The sequence below is a fragment of the Vanrija albida genome, assembly GCF_041260175.1.
Source record: "Vanrija albida strain AlHP1 chromosome Unknown contig_3, whole genome shotgun sequence".
NCBI lineage: Eukaryota > Fungi > Basidiomycota > Tremellomycetes > Trichosporonales > Trichosporonaceae > Vanrija > Vanrija albida.
Genome location: NW_027191422.1, coordinates 2308834 through 2328073, shown reverse-complemented (window position 1 = coordinate 2328073; position 19240 = coordinate 2308834). Strand labels below are relative to the sequence as shown.

The window sequence follows — 19240 nt, the reverse complement described above, 5'->3', positions numbered from 1 at the left end:
GGTGTCGAGCGCGGCCCCCCGACGCCAGATCTAATCGCGACACAGGACCCGGGGGGAGCCGAGGCATCGGAGATGTCGGGGCGGCGGAGGGGACGGGGAATGGACAATGACGCGCCAAGCAACCCAACCCAAGCATCTGAGAATTCACTGCGGCGTGACGGAAGCCAAAACGCAACCGACGACCGCAACCGACACCTCGCAACGCACTTTACTCGTGCAAACAGCGACAGCGACAATGACGAGCCTCCGCGCCGTGCGCGCCTGGCTGAAGCGGTAAGCCTGGCCGACTCGCACCCCTTCTGCCCCAGCCCTCCCCTCGTCGCCCATCGCACTCGCGCTCGCTGCGCTCGCGCTCGTGCTAACGCCGCCCAGCCACCTCTGCTTCATCGGCCCCGGCCTCGTCGCGGCCGTCGCCTACGTCGACCCCGGCAACTGGGCGACCGACCTGCAAGCCGGCGCCGAGTTCGGGTACAAGCTGCTGTTCATCGTCTTCGTGGCCGGCGTCGCGGCCGTCATCCTGCAGATTCTGAGCGTGCGGCTCGGCGCCGTGACCTCCCAGTCGCTGCCGCAGCAGACGCGCGCGCTCTTCCTGCGCGGCGAGGCGCGCTGGCCGCGGTACCGGAGGCTGCTGCGCGTCGGCCTGTGGACGCTCTGGGCGCTCGCCGAGATCGCGATCATCGCGACCGACTTGGCTGAGCTCATTGGCAGCGCGATCGCGCTCAACATGCTCTTTCCCCGCTTGCCGCTCTGGGCGGGCGTGCTCATCACCGCTGTGGATGTGCTGGTGGTATTGCTGTTCTTCAGGAGCGACTCGGGACGCAAGGGCATGATGTTCTTCGAGATCGTCATCGTCAGCCTCGTGCTCGCCGTGTTTGTGTCTTTTGCGATTCTGCTCCACCTCATCAAGCCTGAGTGGCGCGAGGTGTTCCTCGGCTTGGTTCCCAGCAAGGTGAGTAGGCTTCGACGGCTGGCTCGGTCGCGCTGCGCGCTCGCTCGCCGCTCGCCGCTGACCCCCAGACCCTGTTCAAACCCGGCGCCCTCTATCTCGGCGTCGGCATCATCGGCGCCACCGTCATGCCGCACGCCCTCTTCCTCGGCTCGTCCCTCGCCACCGTCGACCGGCTCGGCATGCTCCCCGTCCCGCCGAGCCGCAAGCCCAAGCGGCGCAACGTCGCGCTCCCCGCACTCAACGTGTTTGGCGGGCTGCGCCGCCGGCTGGGCGGGCGCGAGCGCGCCGCCACGCCCGACAACGTCGAGCTGGCCGAGATCGAGCTGCCGCGCGAGGCGCGCGCCGGGCCCTCGACCCTCGCCGTCGTGGCGGCCGACGTGTCCCCGCTCCCCAAGGACGCTGGCGCCGAAGACGACAAGGAGGACACGGGCGACTTTGCCGCCGCGCAGAAGCGCTACGAGCGCGAGGTCCGCGCCTTTGACCGCATCGACTGGGTCCGCCTCCACGTCAACCACGCTTCGGTTGACACGGTCTACTCGCTCTTCGGGTTCGCACTGACCATCAACTCGGCTATCCTGACGCTCGCTGGCGCGGCATTCTTCTACTCGACGACCGGCGCAAACAAGGACGACGCGAGCCTGTTCGGCGCGCACGCCCTGCTCAAGAGCTACATTGGCAACGGGGCGGCGATCATCTTTGCGCTGGCGCTGCTGTGCGCGGGCCAGAGCGCGAGCATCACAGCGACCCTCGCCGGCCAGATTGTATCCGAAGGTTTCCTCGAGTGGCGCACGTCGCCCTTCGTCCGCCGCCTCATTACCCGCCTCATCGGTGTCATCCCCGCGACGGTCATCGCCGTCGCCGTCGGCCCCAAGGGCATGGACGACATGCTCGTTGCGTCGCAGGTTATTCTGTCGATTGTGCTGCCGACGGTCACCGTGCCGCTCGTGTACCTCTGCTCGCAGGATAGTGTGATGAGTGTCGAGGGGCCGGTCGAGGAGCGGCCGCTTGCGCAGGTGGACCGGGCGTCGGTCGACACACCGGACGTGGACGTCGCGGCGCCCGTCGCCCCCTCGCCCTCGCCGCCGCCCCGCGCCCGCCGCTCGTTTGCAAGCCCCAAGTGGCTCACGGGCATCGGCTACCTGCTCTGCTTTGTAGTCATCCTCGCGAACGGGTACGTGATTGTCGAGCTGGCGCTGGGGAATGGATAGGGTGTATGCATTGTGTTGCCGTGGAAGATTACAGCAGATTGCTGCCGTAATGCGCAGTGGTGCTACTCGGACTCGGCCGTTTGCCACCTGGCAAGCAGGGGCCGGGCTGGCCGAAGTCGTGGGCGGCGGGCGGGCATATCGCCGTGACGGCGTCGCAACAACGTCTCATCCACTTTTCTCAGCCCGACGACAACAACAAGGCTCTCAAACGACCCCCGGCCCGCCGCCAGCCCAGACCGACACCCGCTCCACCCCCACCGACCCACGCTCCCTCCCTCAGCCCCAACCACCCACCTCACACGACCCACCCCTCCGAACCCCCTCCCCCCCCCCAAACCCCCCGCCATGGCCTCTGAAGACGTGCTCCCGACGCTCATCCTCGTCGCGATCGTGTACGCCCTGTACCGCTGGCTCACTGGCCCGAGTGCGTGCGCCCCCCTTGCTCCGCTGACAGCGCAGAGGACGCCGACCCGTTCCGCGGCGTGCGGCGCGACATGGTCGAGTCGGTGCACGCCGCCTTCCCCGACGCCGAGCTCGACGCCGTAGTCTACAGCCTCACGCGCACGCGCAACGCCCAGGCCACGAGCGAGATTATTCTCGACCGGGGCGTGTTGCCGACGGTGCGTTGTCCCCAAGCACCCCGCCCGCCGCCCGCTGACACCCCAGCCCCCGGCCACATTCGTCGTGCCCGACCACCTGCGGCCTGCGCCGCGCGTCCCGGTCGCCGCCAAGCCCGCGGCGCCGCCCAAGCCCGTGTCCCTCATCGAGCGGTACGGCCTCGCCTCCCGCGTCTCGGCCGCCCCCGCCGACGAGCCGGGCGCAGGCAGGTGGGAGGCCGACCGCGCCGCGCGCGAGGCCGAGCTCAAGGCGCGGAAAGAGCGCATGATTCTCGATGCGAGGAGGTGGGTTGGGCGCGGTGGCACGACACGCTGACGCCAGGCGCTTGCTCGCGAAGCAGAAGGCTGCGGCACCGGCCCCGGCGGCCCCGGCGGCCCAGTAGGCCGGCCTGTCCGTGTCCATTATCATGTCCTATGCATAGGTCTCTAGTGTGCGACGCCGTCTCTAGTCTGCTACTACTACACCCCCACAATCGCGTTGAGCTTCTCCAGCCTCGGGCCCAGCTGCTTGATCACCTCGTCGCTCACGTTGGCGATGGCGAACCGGATCCACTGGTCGGCGCGGAGGGCCTCAGCGTCGGGGATGCGCGCCCACACGGGGTCGTCGAGCGCGGGCATGAAGAAGGCGCCGGGGAGCGTGACGACGCCGCAGCGCTCGCCGAGCACGCGCGCCACGGCCTCGGAGCCGACCCGCTCGCCCTGCGCCAGGCCGAGCTCGGCAGCACGCGCGCCGTACGCCTCGGGGAAGCGCACGTAGGCAAAGTACCCGCCCGACGAGGCGACGTGCCACCCCGGCACAGCGTTGACCACGTCCTCGAAGAGCCGCCGCCGCGCCGCGACCGCCGCGCTGCCCTCCGCCAGGTCGCCGCGCAGCTCGGGGAGCAGCGGGGCCAGCGCGAGCTGCGCCGTGCGCGGCGGGCAGATCTGCATGCAGTCGAGCACGGTCGCCACCTCGTGCAGGAGCGCCGGGGACGCCGTGATGCTGCCCAGCCGGTGCCCGGGCACGCGGTATCCCTCTGGGCGGCTGTCAGCTGCGCCACGCCACGCCACGCCACGCGCCACGCGCCAAACCAAACCCACTGCTGAAGCTGCCGAGCGAGATGAGCGTCTCGCGCCAGTCGGGCTCGGCGAAGAGGCCGTGCGGTGCGTCCACGAAATCGCGGTACGTCTCGTCGAGGACGAGCGGGACGCGGAACTCCTTCGCCAGGTCGTACCACTGCTTGAGCGTCTCGCCGTCGTACGTCGCCCCGGTCGGGTTGTTGGGCGTGACGAGCACGATGGCGCGAGGCGTCACGTCACGCCCGTTGACCCGCGCCGCACCCTGCTCGAGCACGGCGCGCGCCGCGGCCAGGCTCGGGCGGAAGCCTTGCGCCGGGTCGGCGGGGATGTACGCCGGCTCGACGCTCTGCAAGCTGAGGCTCATCGCGTGGTTGAAGTAGGCCGGCACGGGGATGAGCACTGACGACGTGTGCGGCTCGCACAGCACCCTGGGGTCAGTTGCCTCCCAGCTACTCACTCACATCAAGAGGGTCAAGAAGGCCATGTTACACCCCGTCGTGATGCCGACGTCTGCCTGCTCGAGCGCGCCCGGCCCGACGCCGTACTTCTCCCGGAGCTCGGCGGCGAGCGCGGTGCGCAGCGCGCCCTCGCCATGGATCGAGCCGTACTTGGCCGCCTCGAACGTGCCCGCGTGCTCGGACAGCGCGGCCAGCACGCGCGGGTGCGGCGCCGTGCCGGGCACTCCCTGGCTCAGGTCTAGCAGCGGCGCGGTGCTCGCGGCGGAGGAGGCAGCGTACACCGGCCCCCAGGCCTTGGCCTTGGGGATCGGCGGCGCGGCGGTCGCGCGCACGGCGGGCGCGATGGCGTACCGGAGAGACATTGTGTGGTGAAGAGCTAGGTGGTCGTCGCGATCGAGGAAGAAGGTGGCCGTCGCGATCCCGCTGATATGGGTGGGGTGTCGACGAGAAAACAACGGCCGGGCGCTTAGTGGCGCTTCGCGGCCTAAGCGCTGGCGCGGGCGGCAGCTGCCGGCGCTCGCTGCAGAGCAGACACGAGCTGGGGGATGCTGCGTGCGCAGCGGCGCCGAGAATGCATGCGCGTATACGCGTAGCATGCGGGCATGCGCTCGCTCGCGCGCTCGCCATGTGGCATGCACGCTCGCCTGCTCGCCTGGTCCCCTGTGCCGACGGTTACCGAACGCGGCCAAGGCCGACCCGATGGCGCCGGTGCTCGCCATCGCGTACCCGGCCAGCCCAAGCCACTATCTCGACGCCGGCGCATCTCTCCTCCCCTCCCCTCCCCTCCCCACCCCACCATGCCCGCCCAGCTCGACCACCTCGTCATCACGGCCCCCAGCCTCCCAGAGGGCATAGCGCACATCGAGGCGCTCCTCGGCGTGTCCCTCCGCCCCATCAGGGGCGGCGAGCACGCCGGGCACGGGACGCACAACGCGCTCCTCTCCCTCGGAGACAACGAGTACCTCGAGATCCTGGCCATCAACCCCGCCGCGCCGGTGCCCCCCACGCCGCGCGTGTTCGGCCTCTCGGGCGCCGACCTGTCCCAGACGCGGCTGTACCACTGGGTCGCGAGGGCCGACGACGTCGCGGCCGCCGCTGGCGAGTTCAAGGCAGCGGGCGTCGATGTCGGCGCGCCCCGCCCCATGGCGAGGGGCGAGCTCCGCTGGCAGCTCACCCTGCGTGAGGACGGCGAGGTCGCGCTCGACGGCGCCGCCCCGTCCCTCATCCAGTGGGCTAGCCAGAGCCCCCACCCCGTCGCCCCGGCCCTGCCTGACGTCGGCGCGCGCTTGGTCCGCCTGCAGATCAAGCACCCCCAGGCTGAGACCATCCGCGCCGCGCTCGCCGCTGCTGGCCTGGCTGATGACCGCGTCTCCGTGTCCGAGGCGCCGGAGCCCGCGCTCGCCGCGACCATCTCCACGCCGACGGGCGAGCACACGCTCTCGTAGGCTCTAGGGGCATGCATTGGATTGGCTACAACATGGGTCGGCAGATGCCTGGGTATTGGATCCCGTGGGTATCTTGGGTAGGCTGCGCCCACGCGCTCGACTAAAACCGCATCGTCCGCTTCCCCCTCGACGATATCGTTATCAAGTCGCCGTCCTCGTGCGCAACCTCGGGGTCGAAGTACTCGTTCTGCTTACCCCGCCCGTCGCTTCTCTCATCCCCCGCTGTGCCATTGTTCGCCTCCTCGTCCCGCTCCTCCTTGCTCCGCTCCTCGGCCTCCAGGAAGCCCATCAGATCAGGAGGGATCTCCTGCATCTGCACGCTCGGCGCGCCGTTCATGTACCGCAGCTTCTCGCGGATCGACATGCGAATTCGTTCCAGGCTCTGCCGCGTGTTGAAGTTGTGTATTCTTCCAGTCAGCGGCGGGTGCAGCTGGTAGTCGGGGCCGAAGAACTCGTAGTAGTTGTTACTTGGCAGCTGGTTTGGCAGGTCGACGCCGGCGAGCACGCCCGTCTCATACGCCCAGCACCGCGCCACAGACGACTGTCGGTACCCACCGCCGCCGAGGACCAGCAGCGGTAGCCCAAACTCCTTGATGAAGCGCACGCACTCGCCGTGCGCCGCGATCGACAGGTTGAACGTGCCGAGGCGGTCCAAGCCAAGCGAGTCGGCGCCACACTGCAGCACGATAGAGCTTGGGCGGAAAGTTGTGATCGCCGGCTCCATCACCGCCTTGAACAGCGAGATGTAGCTCTCGTCGTCGATGCCGTCTTGCAACGGCACGTTGAGCGTAAAGTGCTTGCCCAGGTTGGCGCCAATCTCGCTCAGGTTGCCGGTGCCCGGGAAGAAGTCGACGGCGTACTTGTGGAACGACACGGTCAAGACGCGATTGGACAGGTAGAAGGCCTCCTGGACACCATCGCCGTGATGGATGTCAATGTCGATGTACAGCACACGCGGGTGCACGCGCAGCAGCTCGAGAATCGCCAGCACAATGTCGTTGACGTAGCAGAACCCGCTCGCTTCGCCCTTCTTGGCGTGGTGCAACCCGCCGCTCCAGTTGATGGCAATGTCGGTGCTCTCGTTGGCCAGTTTCCGCGCTGCCGCCAGACTCGCGCCGGCGTACTGCTCGCAAAACTTGAACAATTCGTGGAACACGGGGCAGTCGTCGCCGATATTGTACATCGAGTAGTCCTTGGTTAACTTTGGCGCGTTTGCTGGCGTCACTCTGGGGGTCAGCAAGTCTCAGGCTGCCAACACCCACCTCTTCAGAAAGTCGACATAGTCGGCGTCATGAAACTCCCTCAACTCTTCCTCGGTTGCCGGACGCGGGTTATACATGGCCATCTTCTCGTGGATGCCGTACCCGAGCACGAGGTTGTTGGTGAGCTCGAGACGGTGGGGGCGCATTGGATGTCTCTCCTGCGATGTGTCAGCCGCGCGTCGACGCGTCTCGGCGTCTCTCGCGGCCATCTCACCCCATAGTGGTAGTTTCCGACGTCCTTCGGGTGAAAGTACGCGACCCGCGGTGCAGAATGAGACTGAGAGTCAGCTGTCGCTCCGACACCCCCGAGCAGCTCACGGCAACATGGGCGCCCTCCTCCTGCGCGATGTGCAGGTTACGCCGGTCGAAGAAGAACGGGCTGTCCGAGAAGGTGGGGTAGTCTACTAGTGTTGACATGGCGGCGGGGCGTCTGGAGCGCGCAGATGGTCGCCTTCTTGTCGTATTGTCTGGTCCGACGAGTGTAGCGTCGATAGATGTGATGCAAGAGTGGATGCAAGTGGTCAAAGATGTCTCTAGAAAGTCGAGTTGGACTCGGCTGGTTTCATTGCCACCCAGCAACCTCGAATTCAACAAACTCACTTTTGCCTCCGCTTCCCCACGTGGCTCTCATGTCATCCTCCGTGCGCGCTGCTTACAGCTTACCGCCGCGCCGCCTGGCTGCCGGCCGGCTACTGCGTGCTGCAGCCACCCGGGCAAGAGCCCAAAGTCAGCAACTGCCCTCGAGTCCATCTCCGAGCCCATCTCACATACCACCACTCGCCACACAATGGAAAACCACACGCGCTCAGCAGCGTCGACGACCCACCAGGCGGGCCTCACCGCCGGGCCCACCGTCCTACCCGGCCTCGGCGGGCACGCGCCCCCGCCGGACCCGTACGCGCGGCTCGAGCCCGACCCGGCCTCGCAAGCGCAGATATGTAAGTCTGCGAGCCAGACGCAGCTCCGCTGACAACAGTGCGCTCGCACCAGCGCGACGTGGCGCAGGTCGGCCGGCTGACAGAGCTCGTGTCCGAGCTGCTGCGCTCCGCGGCGGGTGGGTGCGACGTGCGGGTCAAGCTTACGCCCAGGGACGCGCTGGCTCGCGGCGCGCCAGACAATCGTCGACCTCGCCGTACGCGCAGTGTACCTCCTCCTCACGTTCGGACGCGGGTACCAGACCCTCGGGGAGGAGTACACGGACGTGCTGCCGACTGTGCGGGCGAGGCAACTGCCCCCGAGCCGGAGGGTGGGTGAGATGCGAGGCCGAGCTGACCCCAGCGCCGGCTGTTGACGATTCTCCTGCTGCTCCTCCCGAGCGCGCTGACCTCGCCGATGGCGCTCAACCACCTCCGGGGGGACGGCTCACCGCCCACCACCGCCTGGGGAAGGTTCAAGGCGCGCCTCGTGCGCTTCCTCGAGTCGCCGCTCGGCCAGAGCCTGCCCGAGATCCACCTCGTGCTCTTCATGTTCGGCGGCAAGTTCTACGAGATGGGCCGGCGGCTCACTGGTCTCGGATACGTGAGTGGGAGGTGTGGGCGTGCTGACGTTAGATTTCCGCCGCCGCGCCCCGCCCGCCAGAGGCGCGTGCCCCGTCGTACGAGCCCCTCGGCCTGCTCATGGCCCTGCCGCTCATCTACCGCCTCTTCCCGCGGCCCGACCCCGCGTCGGCGTCGCCCCCGCTCACGCCGACGCGCGAGAAGCCAAAGGAGAAGACCCTGGGTGGGCTGGCCGCGCTCCCGGGTACCCAGGGCAAGGATTCCGTTGTGGTCACCTCGGACGTCGACTACGACGAGCCAAACACGTACTTGACGGAAGAGGCGCGCGACCTCCCAGAACGGCAGTGCACGCTCTGCCTCGAGTCGCGCGGCACGGGCGAGGGGTCGGGCGGAACAGTCGCTGTGACTGAGTGCGGCCACATCTTCTGCTGGGGATGTCTCGGTGGCCTCGACAAGGTGGGCAGCTACCCTTCGCTCGAAGTCGATGACAAAGCTGACATTCTCAGCCGGAGTGCCCCCTCTGCCGACAGGCCCTGCGCATGGAACGCCTCGTCGCGGCATACAATCTCTAACAAGTACCCTGCATAGATACCCGAGGTCATGGTAGTACATGTAATGCTAGTCTATCATTTTGTGTTATGCTGCAGTGTCCTCCTTCACGCCCGAGCGAGCTTGGCAAAGTCGCGCTTAAAGTCGTCCAGCAGGTCCCATTGCGCCCAGCCGGCGACGACAGCGTACGCTGCAATCCACGCGCGGGCCAGCGTCTCGTCGACGGCGCCCTCGTCGTGACCGGCCTCGGCGCTCTCCGGCGCGGGGTTGGTCTCGGAGCGCGGGCGGACGTCACGGATCCGCTTCCAGCGCGCACCGAGCCTCCACCCCTCGGCCGGCCCGTCCTCCTCGTTGCCCGTCTCGCCGCGGGTCAGCGCGGCCGTCTTCTCCGCCACCTCGTCCTTGTCCGCCTGCGCCACGGGCTCGTCGGGCGAGAAGCCCATGTACACCGGGATGATGGGCAGCTCGCCCGGGTGCGAGAGGGCGCGGCGCCACCGCCAGGCCGCGACGGCCGCGCACGCGCGCGCAAAGTCGCGCAGGATGGAGATCTCGTCGCGGGACAGGTGCGCGTCGAGCACGGCCAGGAGCGCAAACGCCCATCGCGCCCACCGCGCCGGGAGCGGGCTGGCGGCCAACGAGCCCCTGTCGGCCGGGAGACGAGACACAAAGTCGGTCATCCAGCGCGTGAGGTGCTTGATGACACTGAGGATGGTGTGCTGGGGAGTTAGCGGGTTGCAGCCAGCAGGAGTAGTACCCACCGTATCGAGGAACTGGACGATGCAGACCAGAGGCTCGCGCGGACGGATGCGCTCGAGCTCGACCGGGTCGTTGGGGTCGGGATACTCGGGTGTGGTTGGTACCGGGGGCGGGGGCGCGTTCATGAAGGCCTCCTCGTCGTCGACGGCCATCTGCTCGTCCGTGTCGCCGTTGACATCGGCCTCTTCTGATGGCGTGGCGTTGTTCTGCGCCTCCTCCTCCTCGTCGCCGTTACCCTCGCCGGCGCCAGCCGCCGTGAGGTCATCGACACGCCTGCCCTCCCCACCCCAGCGGGACACATCGGGGTCACCCCACTTCTTCGACCCGCGCTGCCTATACCCGTTGATGTACCCCAGCCACTCGGTGTTCTCCGCCGCCTTGGGGATGGGCGGGTAGCTGAGCGGGTACGGCAGCTTGGGGCTCGGCGGCCAGCGGCGCTGCAAGCTCGCACGATAGGCTGTGAAGTGGGCCGCGAAGGTCACTTCCCATGATTCGCGGGGGAGCGCAGGGTGACGGCCTTTGGACGGCGCGCGGGCCGACGTTGAGGGCCCGGCGGCTGCGCTCGGCAGCTCCTCGGTCGCGCCGCGCGGCGGAGCGACGCGCTTGTAGAACGGTAGCTTTGACGCTTCGCGGCTGAGGTGTCAGTATTGTAAATGCCGACGACGTACTTTGCAACAGCGAGGTAGGTTGCGCCGTCGAGCACTTCGCCGTCAAAATCGTCCGGCAGGTCGGCGATAGGCAGCGCCTGGCCAAACGCGCCGCCGCCGCCTTCTTCGTCCTCCTCTGCGTTGTTGTGCGACGAGCTGGGCGACCCGGCGGCGTCGTTGGCAAACTTCCTCTTCGCCCTGTAGGCCTGCTGGCCCGGTCTGGGCATTGCGAGTTGGCGTTTCGAGATAGCTGCTGGGGAGGAGTGAGGATGAGGTTGACTGCCAGTCTCGTCAGTGGCCAAAGTTGGCGGCTCAGCCGCCTTCGCCGCTGCTGCCAGGCACCATCTCACGTGGCCGTCCAATTTGATTCCGGCCGTCGCTTGAATCGCGTCGACTGGCTGGGCTGATCCGAGTCAATCTCGAAGACGATGATTGTCTCGACGACTTTTTCGGACCGAGCCGCATCTCGACGTTCTGATCAACTCTACTCACCATGTCGACGTTTGGAAAAATCTACCGCGTAACCACCTACGGCGAGAGCCACTGCAAGTCGGTCGGCGCCATCATCGACGGCGTGCCTCCAGTGCGTGCATGGCGGCGGGGCACAGACAATGACCAAGCTGACAACCGCAGGGACTCAAGCTCACCGAGGAGGATATCCAGGTGCAGCTGTCGCGCCGCCGTCCTGGCCAGAGCGACATTACCACTCCTGTGCGTTGTGTGGAGCTATTACGCCTGTGCTCAGCTAACCCCCGCCCCAGCGCTCCGAGTTCGACACTGTCCACCTCCAGTCGGGCACCGAGCACGGCGTGACCCTCGGCACACCAATCGGCCTCCTCGTTCAGAACAAGGACCAGCGCCCGCACGACTACACCGAGACCGACCTCTACCCCCGTCCCTCGCACGCCGACTACACCTACCTCGCCAAATACGGCATCAAGGCGTCGTCTGGTGGTGGCCGCTCGTCGGCGCGTGAGACGATTGGCCGTGTCGCTGCCGGTGCCATTGCCGAGAAGTTCCTCAAGGAGGCGTACGGCGTCGAGATTGTGGCCTTTGTCGGCAGCGTGGGCAAGGTTGCCCTGCCGTTCGAGCACGAGGAGGACCAGGTGCTCGGCAAGGAGTACATGAACCTCGTCAAGACGGTCACGCGCGAGCAGGTCGACGCCGAGATCACGCGCTGCCCCCACAAGGAGACGAGCGTCAAGATGGAGGAGACTATCCGTGCTGCCAAGGCCGCCAACGACTCGCTCGGCGGCACCATCACCTGCGTTATCCGCAACGCGCCTCTGGGTCTCGGAGAGCCCTGCTTCGACAAGCTCGAGGCCGTGCTCGCCCACGCCATGCTCTCGATCCCCTCGACCAAGGGCTTTGAGATTGGCTCTGGCTTCCGCGGCACGACGTTCCCCGGCTCGCAGCACAACGACCCCTTCGTTGCCGACGGCGAGAAGGGCGAGAACCGCCTGCGCACGACGACCAACTGGTCGGGTGGTATCCAGGGTGGTATCTCGAACGGCGAGGACATTTACTTCCGGTGAGTGCTGCTCCGTCCTGTGCATGTGCATGCTGACACCCCCAGCATCGGCTTCAAGCCCCCCGCGACCATCTCGCAGGAGCAGGAGACGGCGCAGTACGACGGCACGGCGGGCACGCTGGCCACGCGCGGCCGCCACGACCCGTGTGTGCTGCCCCGTGCCATCCCCATTGTGGAGACGATGGCGGCGATTGCCATCATGGAGTGGGTAGAGCGGAGCCAACATGAATGTGTTAGTGTTGCTGACCCCTCGCAGCCAGGTTCTCCAGCAGAACGCCCGTGCCTCGACAGCAGCGCTCCTGGCGCCTGTCACGCACCTGCCGCCCACGATGGTGTTCCCTGGGCAGCGCAAGCAGTAGTTGTAGTAGATTTCGGAGGTCTGGATAGAGTCTTGGCTGAGTGAGCACTGGCGCGGGACTAAATGGCGCGAGAGTGATTTCTTTTTGGGTCGTCAGGGGGGGGGGGGAGTGGAAGAGTAAACACTGACGGGTGGGGCATATCGAGTGGGCGAGCGGCGAGCGCGGCGAGTGACGCAGTGACGTGCCGAGAGCATTGTTCAGCCCCACTGCCTGGCCCCTCGAATGTCATTTCACGGGGCCGGGGTCATGTTTGCCACCAGGTGGTGCTGTGGTCGATTCCCACCGGCCACACCCCGACTCATCACTCAACGTGCACAACTTCAACTAGTACAAGTACTCAAGTCGCATCTCAACTGCAACGAACACCCACTCACCCACTGCTTGACGAGCGCAGCTCCCAAGCCGCACCCACCACTACTAGGCACCCCCGCCACCCGCCCCAGCACCATGCCCAGCCCCACCGGCACCACGACGCCGCCGACCGCCAGCACGAGCGCCGCGCCGTCGCCGACCATCGCGCCGCTGCACAACCCGGCGCAGGCGGCGCTCGTCGTGCCCCCTCAGGCGCCGTTAGGTTCTACGCATCGTGAGTGTGCTGCGGGGAGGTGAGGTCGGTGATGCCGTCGCCGTCGCCGTCGCCATTGCCACCATCCCCACCCCCCACCCCCGCCCGCTCGCTCGCTGACGCTCACCCAGCCAACACCGTCGTCCCCGGCGCCAGCGCCACGCCCGCGGCCCTCGGCGCCAAGGCCCTCCTCGCAAAGAAGTTTGCAAAGCCCAGCACGGTCTCGCCGACCGACGCGCTCCAGAGCCCGTGTACCCAGAAGCTCGCCGACGCCAAGGGCCGGCGCTTCTCGAACAAGTGGGTGGCCGTGGGCGGGGACGAGCTGACGATAGGGGCAAGCCCGCGACGTCGCTGGCCAGCCGCCTCAGCGCGGCGCAGGACGAGAATGCGCAGTAGGCGGAGGCCGGAGGCCGACGCCCACCCGCCCGCATTGTACTTTGCTCATGACCGCGCCGTAGCGCACCCACGTTCCTAGCCATGTATACCACCTTACGATCATGCGACGACGCTGTGACCTTGTTTGTTGCCGGCGTGACGTCTGGCTGCATGCTGCCTCAGGGTCGTGGCGGCGGCGGCGAGCAAGCCGCAAGCCGCACCTTGTTGGGCTGGTGACACCGCGAGATTGATTGGTGCGAGACAGTGCGAGGGGCCTCAGTGGCCGAGTCTGGCTGGCTACATGGCCCGCGCCCACTCCTGGACTACTACTGACCCGCAGCTAAGTAGACGGCAGGCTAAACGGCCGACAGACTGGCAATCGGGCCCAACGCCCACCAGCTGCTCGCTGCTCGCTGCCCGCTGCTCCGCTCGCTCTTCAACACTGGATCCATCTCCACATGCTACCCTACAGCGTCGCCTTGAAAAAGTTGGTGAACTGCACATACGCGTCGTGGAACGCCTCGCGCTGCTTCTCGTCGCTCAGGTCAGCGCGCGCAGCCGCAAAGCCGTGCACGGCGTCGGGGTACCACTTGATGTAGTTTTTGCCGGGGTTGGCCTTCTCGAGCGCGGCGTACAGGCCGTCGACGGTGGCACGGTCCTCGCCCTGCGAGGGGAGGAGGAGGACGGGCGTGTTGTGGATCCTGTCGGCGTCGGCGACGTCGACGAAGCTGCCGAGCGTTAGCGAGGCGGCAGCGGCGCGGGGGTACAGCCGGGGAGAAGCGACCCTCCCCCCACTCCACTCACGAAGGGTGCGCCGCCGAGATCGCAGCAAACTCGTTGACCTTCTCGGCCGTCACGATCGCCTTCCAGCCCCAGCAGAAGCCGGCCGCGCCGACGCTGGCATAGCCCAGCGCCTTGAGCCCGTCGAGCGCAGCGCCGATCTGGTCGCTCTGGGAGCTCGGGACGCCGGGGAACCCGCCGAACAGCTTTGCGCGCGCCGCGTTGCCAGCGTCCGTGCCGCTGAACATCTCGGGCGTCGCGTAGTTGCCCTGCAGGAAGTCGGGGATCACGACGCGGTAGCCTGCGCTCGCGATGAGGTCGGCGCCTGGGGTGTTGGGGTCAGCCTTCGTCCGCCTTCGTCCCCGCCTCCGACCGACGCCGACGCCGACGCCGACGCCGCACCCACCTTGCAACGCTTGCGGCGTGAACCCGAACACGTCGTACGTGATGAGTACGGCCTTGCCCGTGTCCTCGGGGCCGGTGAAGTACGTCTTGAGGCCGGCGAGCTCGGCGTACTCGCCCTTGGGCGTGTACTCAGCGCTCGCGGGCGCGAGGGTGCAGCACTCTGCGGCAGCGTCAGCGGGGTGGGCGGGGCGGGCGGGGCGGGCGGGGGCAAGCAAGCGACGTACGGTGCGAGGGGGGGAGGGCCATTGTGATGCTTGTTGCTTTTGCTGTTGCTGTTGTTTGGAAGAGAGAGAAAGAGAAGTTGGACAGCGATTTATAGCTACGCAGGGAGATGTCGAGGGATGCCCGAGGCGTTGCGTGGGGATGGCGTCATACGGGCAGCGCCGAGCTGCCGAACCTGCCGGCTGGCTGGGGCGTGCCCGACGGCGACGGCGCGACGGGCCGGGCGAGCATGTGCACACCGCAGCAGCAGAGTTTCGGGGTGCATGCGTGCATGCGTGCGGGCAGGCGCTGCGCTGCGCTGCGAGCGGCCCTCGCTGACTCGTCCACCGTCCATTGGGGCTGACTCGTCCACCGTCCACTGGGGCTGACTCGTCCACCGTCCATGGGGGCACTCGGCTTGCTCGGCTTGGGCTTGTGGCCGAGGTCGGCCGCCCACCCCCCCGCACTGATAATCTGTACATCTGTCTGACTTCTGAGCTACGGACGATACCATACGGACGGCCCAATGTGATGGATGCGGTTGCGTGGAGGGAGGCGTGGAGGCGTTGGGAGGGGTGGCTATTTTCGGGTGCTCAAGGTGCGCAGGCCTAGGGGCTGCGCTCACCATGCTGCCTGCGCTTGATGGAGATGTTGAGCGCCAGCGGCTTGCGCAGGAAGCCCTCCTTGGTCTCCATAACATCCTGCAGCAGCGTCGGCTGGTAGCGGTACGCCCAGGTCGCGGCGATGAGCTTCATCTCCATCTCGGCGACGTTGCGGCCGACGCACGAGCGCGGGCCGTGGCTGAACGGGATAAACGCATCCTTCTGGCGCTGCGTCGCCTTGTCCCAGCGGTCGGGGTTGAAGTCGTCGGCGTCGGGACCCCAGATCTCCTTGGAGTGGTGGATCGTGTACGTGGGCACGGAGAGCACGGTGCCGGCCGGGAAGAAGTGGCCCTCGATCGTGACGCCGGGCGACTCGGGCGGCACCTGGCGCGGGAGGCCGATGCCCGACGTCGAGTGGTAGCGCAGCGTCTCGTTGAACACGTTCTGGAGGTACGGCAGGTCCTTGATCATGTCGAAAGTGGGCACGTCTGTGCCGTCGGGGATGGCCTCGTCGAGCTCCTGCTGCAGGCGGGCGAGGACGCCGGGGGTCTTTGCGGCGTAGAAAAGCAGCGCGCACGACGAGTTGGACGTCGTGTCCGAGCCGGCAATGAGCTGGGTGAGCGCCTCGGCCGTGAGCTCCTCGCGCACGATCGGGCGGCCCTTGTCGTCGCGGCCCTCCTGCAGCCTCGTGAGCAGGTCGGCGCGCGCGTCCTTGGGCGGGTACTTGAGGCGCTTGTCGACCGACGCGATGGCAATCTTGGCCAGGTTGGCAACCGCCTCGACACCCTTGGTGAAGAACGGGTCCGGGAGGTACTTTGCGTACGGGATGAGCTGGGGCATGATGCCGAGCGTGGCCGAGATCTCGCCGCGGCGGTTGAGGATCTCGATGGCGGGCGCGTACTCTGGCTTGGAGGTGGGGGTTGCGCGCAGCTCGGCGACGTCTGCGCCGGCCTGGAGCATGCCGAACGGCGCACCGAACGCAAGGTCGCCGATCATGTCAAAGGCGAGGTAGTTGAACCAGTCGAGGCAGTCCATCTTGGGCTTTCCAGACTCGATGAGCCCGTCCCACTGTTTGACAAACAGCTCGAGGTTGTGGTGCATGTACGGCTCGAACTCGCGCACGCTCTTCACGCTGAAAGTGTGCGACACGACCTTGCGCTTGCGCGTGTGCTCGGCCCTGTCGCGCGTGTTGAACAGGCCGCGGCGGATGGAGACAAACGCGTCGTAAAAGTCGCTCTTGAGGAAGCCGTTGCCGTGGCCGTAAATCTTCTTGATGGCGTCGTCGGACGCCACGCTGATGTGGTTGGGCTGGATGCGCACGAGCGTCCCGAGCTGCTTGTGCAGCTTGTCGACCGTCTCGTACCGGTCGCCGCGGCGGACAACGCGGAAGAGCCACAGGTCGGAGAACTGGGCCGGGAACGGGCCCGGGATGTCGCGCAGCGCGCCATAGTCGACGAAGAACGGCTTGAGGTAGTAGAGCGCGAAGAGCGCCGCGGCCGCCGCAAGAGGCGTCCACCACGGCAGGTCGGCCAGCTCGTGCCGGAGCGAGTGGAGGTGCGTGCGCAGCTGGTCCTTGAGGTCGGAGGACATGATTGTTGGAGTGTGGGAGAGAGACACGGCCACAGGCCAGCCAGCTGATATACCTCGCCCCCCGTGCTCTGGGGCCAGGAGGTGACGATGCGGGGCCGACCAGTCAGAGCGCGGGAGATGCACCTGCGCACCTCGTGCCGCTCGTGTCGACGCACGTCGCAACACCCGGCTCGGCGTGGAGGCGCGGGGCTCGACGGCCGTGACGTGCGCACGGGGGCCTTAGTGCCGGATGTCCGCGAGGTCGTATTAGGAGATAACACGCGGGGTTGTAATGGGCCATTAGCTGCGGCGACTAGGCCATCGGCAACCCCGACCCGTGCCTCAAGCTGCAAGGGTCACGCGCCGCCGGCGGCCCACTGCCCAACGACCGTGGCCCCGGATGTAAGCTGGCCCACTGCCGCAATCCCCTGCGGCCCCGCGTGTGCGTACGGGCGTGCGTAGCGCGAGTGCGTGCGCGGGCGTGGGGGGCGAGCGAGCGTCGTGCCGGTGGGGGAGGGGGAGTGGGGTATGACAGCGGCTAGCACACGACGCGGCGTTGCTTGTGGCGCCGGACGTGCCAGCGCGCCAGCGATCTCGCGACTTGGACCGCTGGCGACGTGATCACGACGCGTATGGTGGCATTCCTGGGCGAGTACGGGCCGGCGCGGGTGGGCGCGGGCGTACACGCGGCGGCGTCTCTGCCTACTGCTTGTGTCCTCGCTCGGCGGCGTGCTGCCCGTCGCTACTCAGTCACAGCTTCGCCCGTCACCCCCCACCCCACCCAACCACAGCCCATACCCAGTACATGCACAATCTACAGCTCGCCCCGCCTACTGCTGCGCAAACAACCTGTCAAAGTTCTTCTCGGCCTCCTTGACCACGTCGTACTTGAACAGAATGTCGTGCACGTCGCGCGAGATCATCTTGTCCGGGTTGCTCCCGTTGGCGTCGGCCTGCGAGAAGGCGTTGTCGCGCGACGCCTTGTCCTGCGTGTGCAGCCCCTTGCTGTTCTCGGCCGCAGTGTTGACGGCCCAGTCGGTGCGCGGCTTGCGGATCGCCTGGTAGACGCGCAGCGCCTTGTTGATGTCGGCCTTGTCGCCGACCTTGGCGAGGATGACGCCGAGCGCAGCCGCGTCCTCGATCGCCTGCGCCGCGCCCTGCGCAATGTGCGGCAGCGTCGGGTGGCACGCGTCGCCGACGAGCGCGGCGTTGTGGTCCACCCACAGCGGCAGCGGCTTGTGCACCCGCAGCTTCCACTCGAGCACCTCGCCCTCGGGCACCAGTTGGAGCAGCTTCTGCACGCGCGGGCAAAAGTCGTGGAACGTCTGCAGCATCTCCGTCTTTGAACCCGCCGCGGTCCACGTGTCGGCCTGCACAAAGTTGCGGTCCGGCTGCGTCGTCGACATGTTGAACAGGTCGTGGTTCTCGATCGGGTACGCGATAATGTGGCGCTTCTCTCCGATCCAGCGGTACGACTGCGCACCGGTGAAGAACGGCAGGAGCTCGGGGTCCTCGTTGATCGCCGAACGGCGCACCATGATACGGTACGCGGCCTGACCAGTGTCCTCGACTGGGGCGTGTGTTAGCCGCGGCACCACGGGCAGCACGCCGCACTCACCCTCGTCGACAACACCAACACGCGCGAGCATGGCCTCACGCGCCTTGCTCTTGACGCCGTCGGCGGCAATGATGACGTCGGCGTCGACCCACTCGCCCTCGGGTCCGTCACGCGTGCCCAGCTGGAACCGCGTGTTGTCAAAGTCGTACTTTGTGATAAAGTGGCCGAGGTGCAGCTTGACGACGCCAGAGTTGAGCGCGCCCTGCACGAGGCACTTTTGGAGCGCCGCGCGGTGGACCGTCTAGCGGTGTCAGCTCGAGCCAGGCTAGCCATATCCCCCCCACGGCACTCACTGTAAACGGCCAGCCGTACTCCTGCTCCATGTAGTCCGAGTAGTTGACCGACGTGAGGATCTTGTCGGTCGCGCAGTCGAGCACGTTGGCCGTGTCGATCACGACGCCCTCGGCCTGGCAGATGTCGAGCACACCCCACTCGGACAGGATGCGCGCGAGGTTGGGCGGCACGTTGATGCCTGCGCCGACCTCGCCGAGCTGGGCCGCCGACTCCCACACGTGAATGTCCTTGAAGCCCTGGCGCGCGAGGGCGAGGGCAGTGCCCATGCCTCCCATGCTTCCCCCGTCAGTCGCCTGCTCGCCATGCCAAGTCTCAGCTGCACTCACCCCGCTCCCACACTGTAGCGTCAGCAACATGCCTTCGGGTAAAGCCCCCCACCCCCCACTGCCACTTACATGTGGATCTTGAGATCCGGGATGCCTGGCTGATTACCCGAAGATGGCGATACTTGTTCAATGGTCATGGTGGATGCTGGTGCTGGGGACATTGCGAACA

General features: G+C 67.1%; 12 protein-coding genes across 12 annotated transcripts; 6 read left to right on the top strand and 6 right to left on the bottom strand.

Moving 5' to 3' along the window:
• Positions 1–235: 235 nt before the first annotated feature.
• On the top strand, positions 236–2157 carry SMF1 (Manganese transporter smf1; the record flags this gene model as incomplete). Its single annotated transcript, XM_069352723.1, has 3 exons — positions 236–273; positions 373–949; positions 1018–2157. 3 exons carry the CDS (start codon positions 236–238, stop codon positions 2155–2157), a joined length of 1755 nt encoding a protein of 584 aa, XP_069210141.1.
• Positions 2158–2502: 345 nt separating this feature from the next.
• Q8F55_004201 (uncharacterized protein) lies at positions 2503–3157 on the top strand (the record flags this gene model as incomplete). Its single annotated transcript, XM_069352722.1, has 4 exons — positions 2503–2581; positions 2617–2777; positions 2824–3059; positions 3097–3157. 4 exons carry the CDS (start codon positions 2503–2505, stop codon positions 3155–3157), a joined length of 537 nt encoding a protein of 178 aa, XP_069210140.1.
• A 76-nt stretch (positions 3158–3233) lies between these two features.
• On the bottom strand, positions 3234–4653 carry Q8F55_004200 (uncharacterized protein; the record flags this gene model as incomplete). The annotated part of the gene is made up of 3 exons (XM_069352721.1): positions 3234–3790; positions 3855–4261; positions 4295–4653. The coding sequence occupies 3 exons, from the start codon at positions 4651–4653 to the stop codon at positions 3234–3236; spliced, it is 1323 nt and encodes a 440-aa protein (XP_069210139.1).
• A 435-nt stretch (positions 4654–5088) lies between these two features.
• Q8F55_004199 (uncharacterized protein) lies at positions 5089–5736 on the top strand (the record flags this gene model as incomplete). The annotated part of the gene is made up of 1 exon (XM_069352720.1): positions 5089–5736. The coding sequence occupies one exon, from the start codon at positions 5089–5091 to the stop codon at positions 5734–5736; it is 648 nt and encodes a 215-aa protein (XP_069210138.1).
• Positions 5737–5836: 100 nt separating this feature from the next.
• Positions 5837–7415, bottom strand: HOS2 (histone deacetylase; the record flags this gene model as incomplete). Its single annotated transcript, XM_069352719.1, has 4 exons — positions 5837–6962; positions 6999–7156; positions 7213–7275; positions 7317–7415. 4 exons carry the CDS (start codon positions 7413–7415, stop codon positions 5837–5839), a joined length of 1446 nt encoding a protein of 481 aa, XP_069210137.1.
• Positions 7416–7785: 370 nt separating this feature from the next.
• On the top strand, positions 7786–9066 carry PEX10 (peroxisome biogenesis factor 10; the record flags this gene model as incomplete). Its single annotated transcript, XM_069352718.1, has 6 exons — positions 7786–7936; positions 7975–8052; positions 8087–8244; positions 8277–8516; positions 8549–8950; positions 9001–9066. The coding sequence occupies 6 exons, from the start codon at positions 7786–7788 to the stop codon at positions 9064–9066; spliced, it is 1095 nt and encodes a 364-aa protein (XP_069210136.1).
• Positions 9067–9150: 84 nt separating this feature from the next.
• Positions 9151–10673, bottom strand: Q8F55_004196 (uncharacterized protein; the record flags this gene model as incomplete). The annotated part of the gene is made up of 3 exons (XM_069352717.1): positions 9151–9759; positions 9802–10432; positions 10468–10673. 3 exons carry the CDS (start codon positions 10671–10673, stop codon positions 9151–9153), a joined length of 1446 nt encoding a protein of 481 aa, XP_069210135.1.
• A 266-nt stretch (positions 10674–10939) lies between these two features.
• On the top strand, positions 10940–12336 carry ARO2 (bifunctional chorismate synthase/riboflavin reductase [NAD(P)H] aro2; the record flags this gene model as incomplete). The annotated part of the gene is made up of 5 exons (XM_069352716.1): positions 10940–11029; positions 11080–11157; positions 11208–11977; positions 12023–12181; positions 12234–12336. The coding sequence occupies 5 exons, from the start codon at positions 10940–10942 to the stop codon at positions 12334–12336; spliced, it is 1200 nt and encodes a 399-aa protein (XP_069210134.1).
• Positions 12337–12719: 383 nt separating this feature from the next.
• On the top strand, positions 12720–13297 carry Q8F55_004194 (uncharacterized protein; the record flags this gene model as incomplete). Its single annotated transcript, XM_069352715.1, has 3 exons — positions 12720–12922; positions 13033–13198; positions 13234–13297. The coding sequence occupies exons 1-3, from the start codon at positions 12784–12786 to the stop codon at positions 13295–13297; spliced, it is 369 nt and encodes a 122-aa protein (XP_069210133.1). The 5' UTR covers positions 12720–12783.
• A 445-nt stretch (positions 13298–13742) lies between these two features.
• Q8F55_004193 (uncharacterized protein) lies at positions 13743–14707 on the bottom strand (the record flags this gene model as incomplete). The annotated part of the gene is made up of 4 exons (XM_069352714.1): positions 13743–14004; positions 14081–14381; positions 14463–14621; positions 14686–14707. 4 exons carry the CDS (start codon positions 14705–14707, stop codon positions 13743–13745), a joined length of 744 nt encoding a protein of 247 aa, XP_069210132.1.
• A 563-nt stretch (positions 14708–15270) lies between these two features.
• On the bottom strand, positions 15271–16854 carry Q8F55_004192 (uncharacterized protein; the record flags this gene model as incomplete). Its single annotated transcript, XM_069352713.1, has 1 exon — positions 15271–16854. The coding sequence occupies one exon, from the start codon at positions 16852–16854 to the stop codon at positions 15271–15273; it is 1584 nt and encodes a 527-aa protein (XP_069210131.1).
• Positions 16855–17663: 809 nt separating this feature from the next.
• Q8F55_004191 (uncharacterized protein) lies at positions 17664–19208 on the bottom strand (the record flags this gene model as incomplete). Its single annotated transcript, XM_069352712.1, has 5 exons — positions 17664–18403; positions 18452–18692; positions 18745–19021; positions 19072–19083; positions 19141–19208. The coding sequence occupies 5 exons, from the start codon at positions 19206–19208 to the stop codon at positions 17664–17666; spliced, it is 1338 nt and encodes a 445-aa protein (XP_069210130.1).
• Positions 19209–19240: the final 32 nt, after the last annotated feature.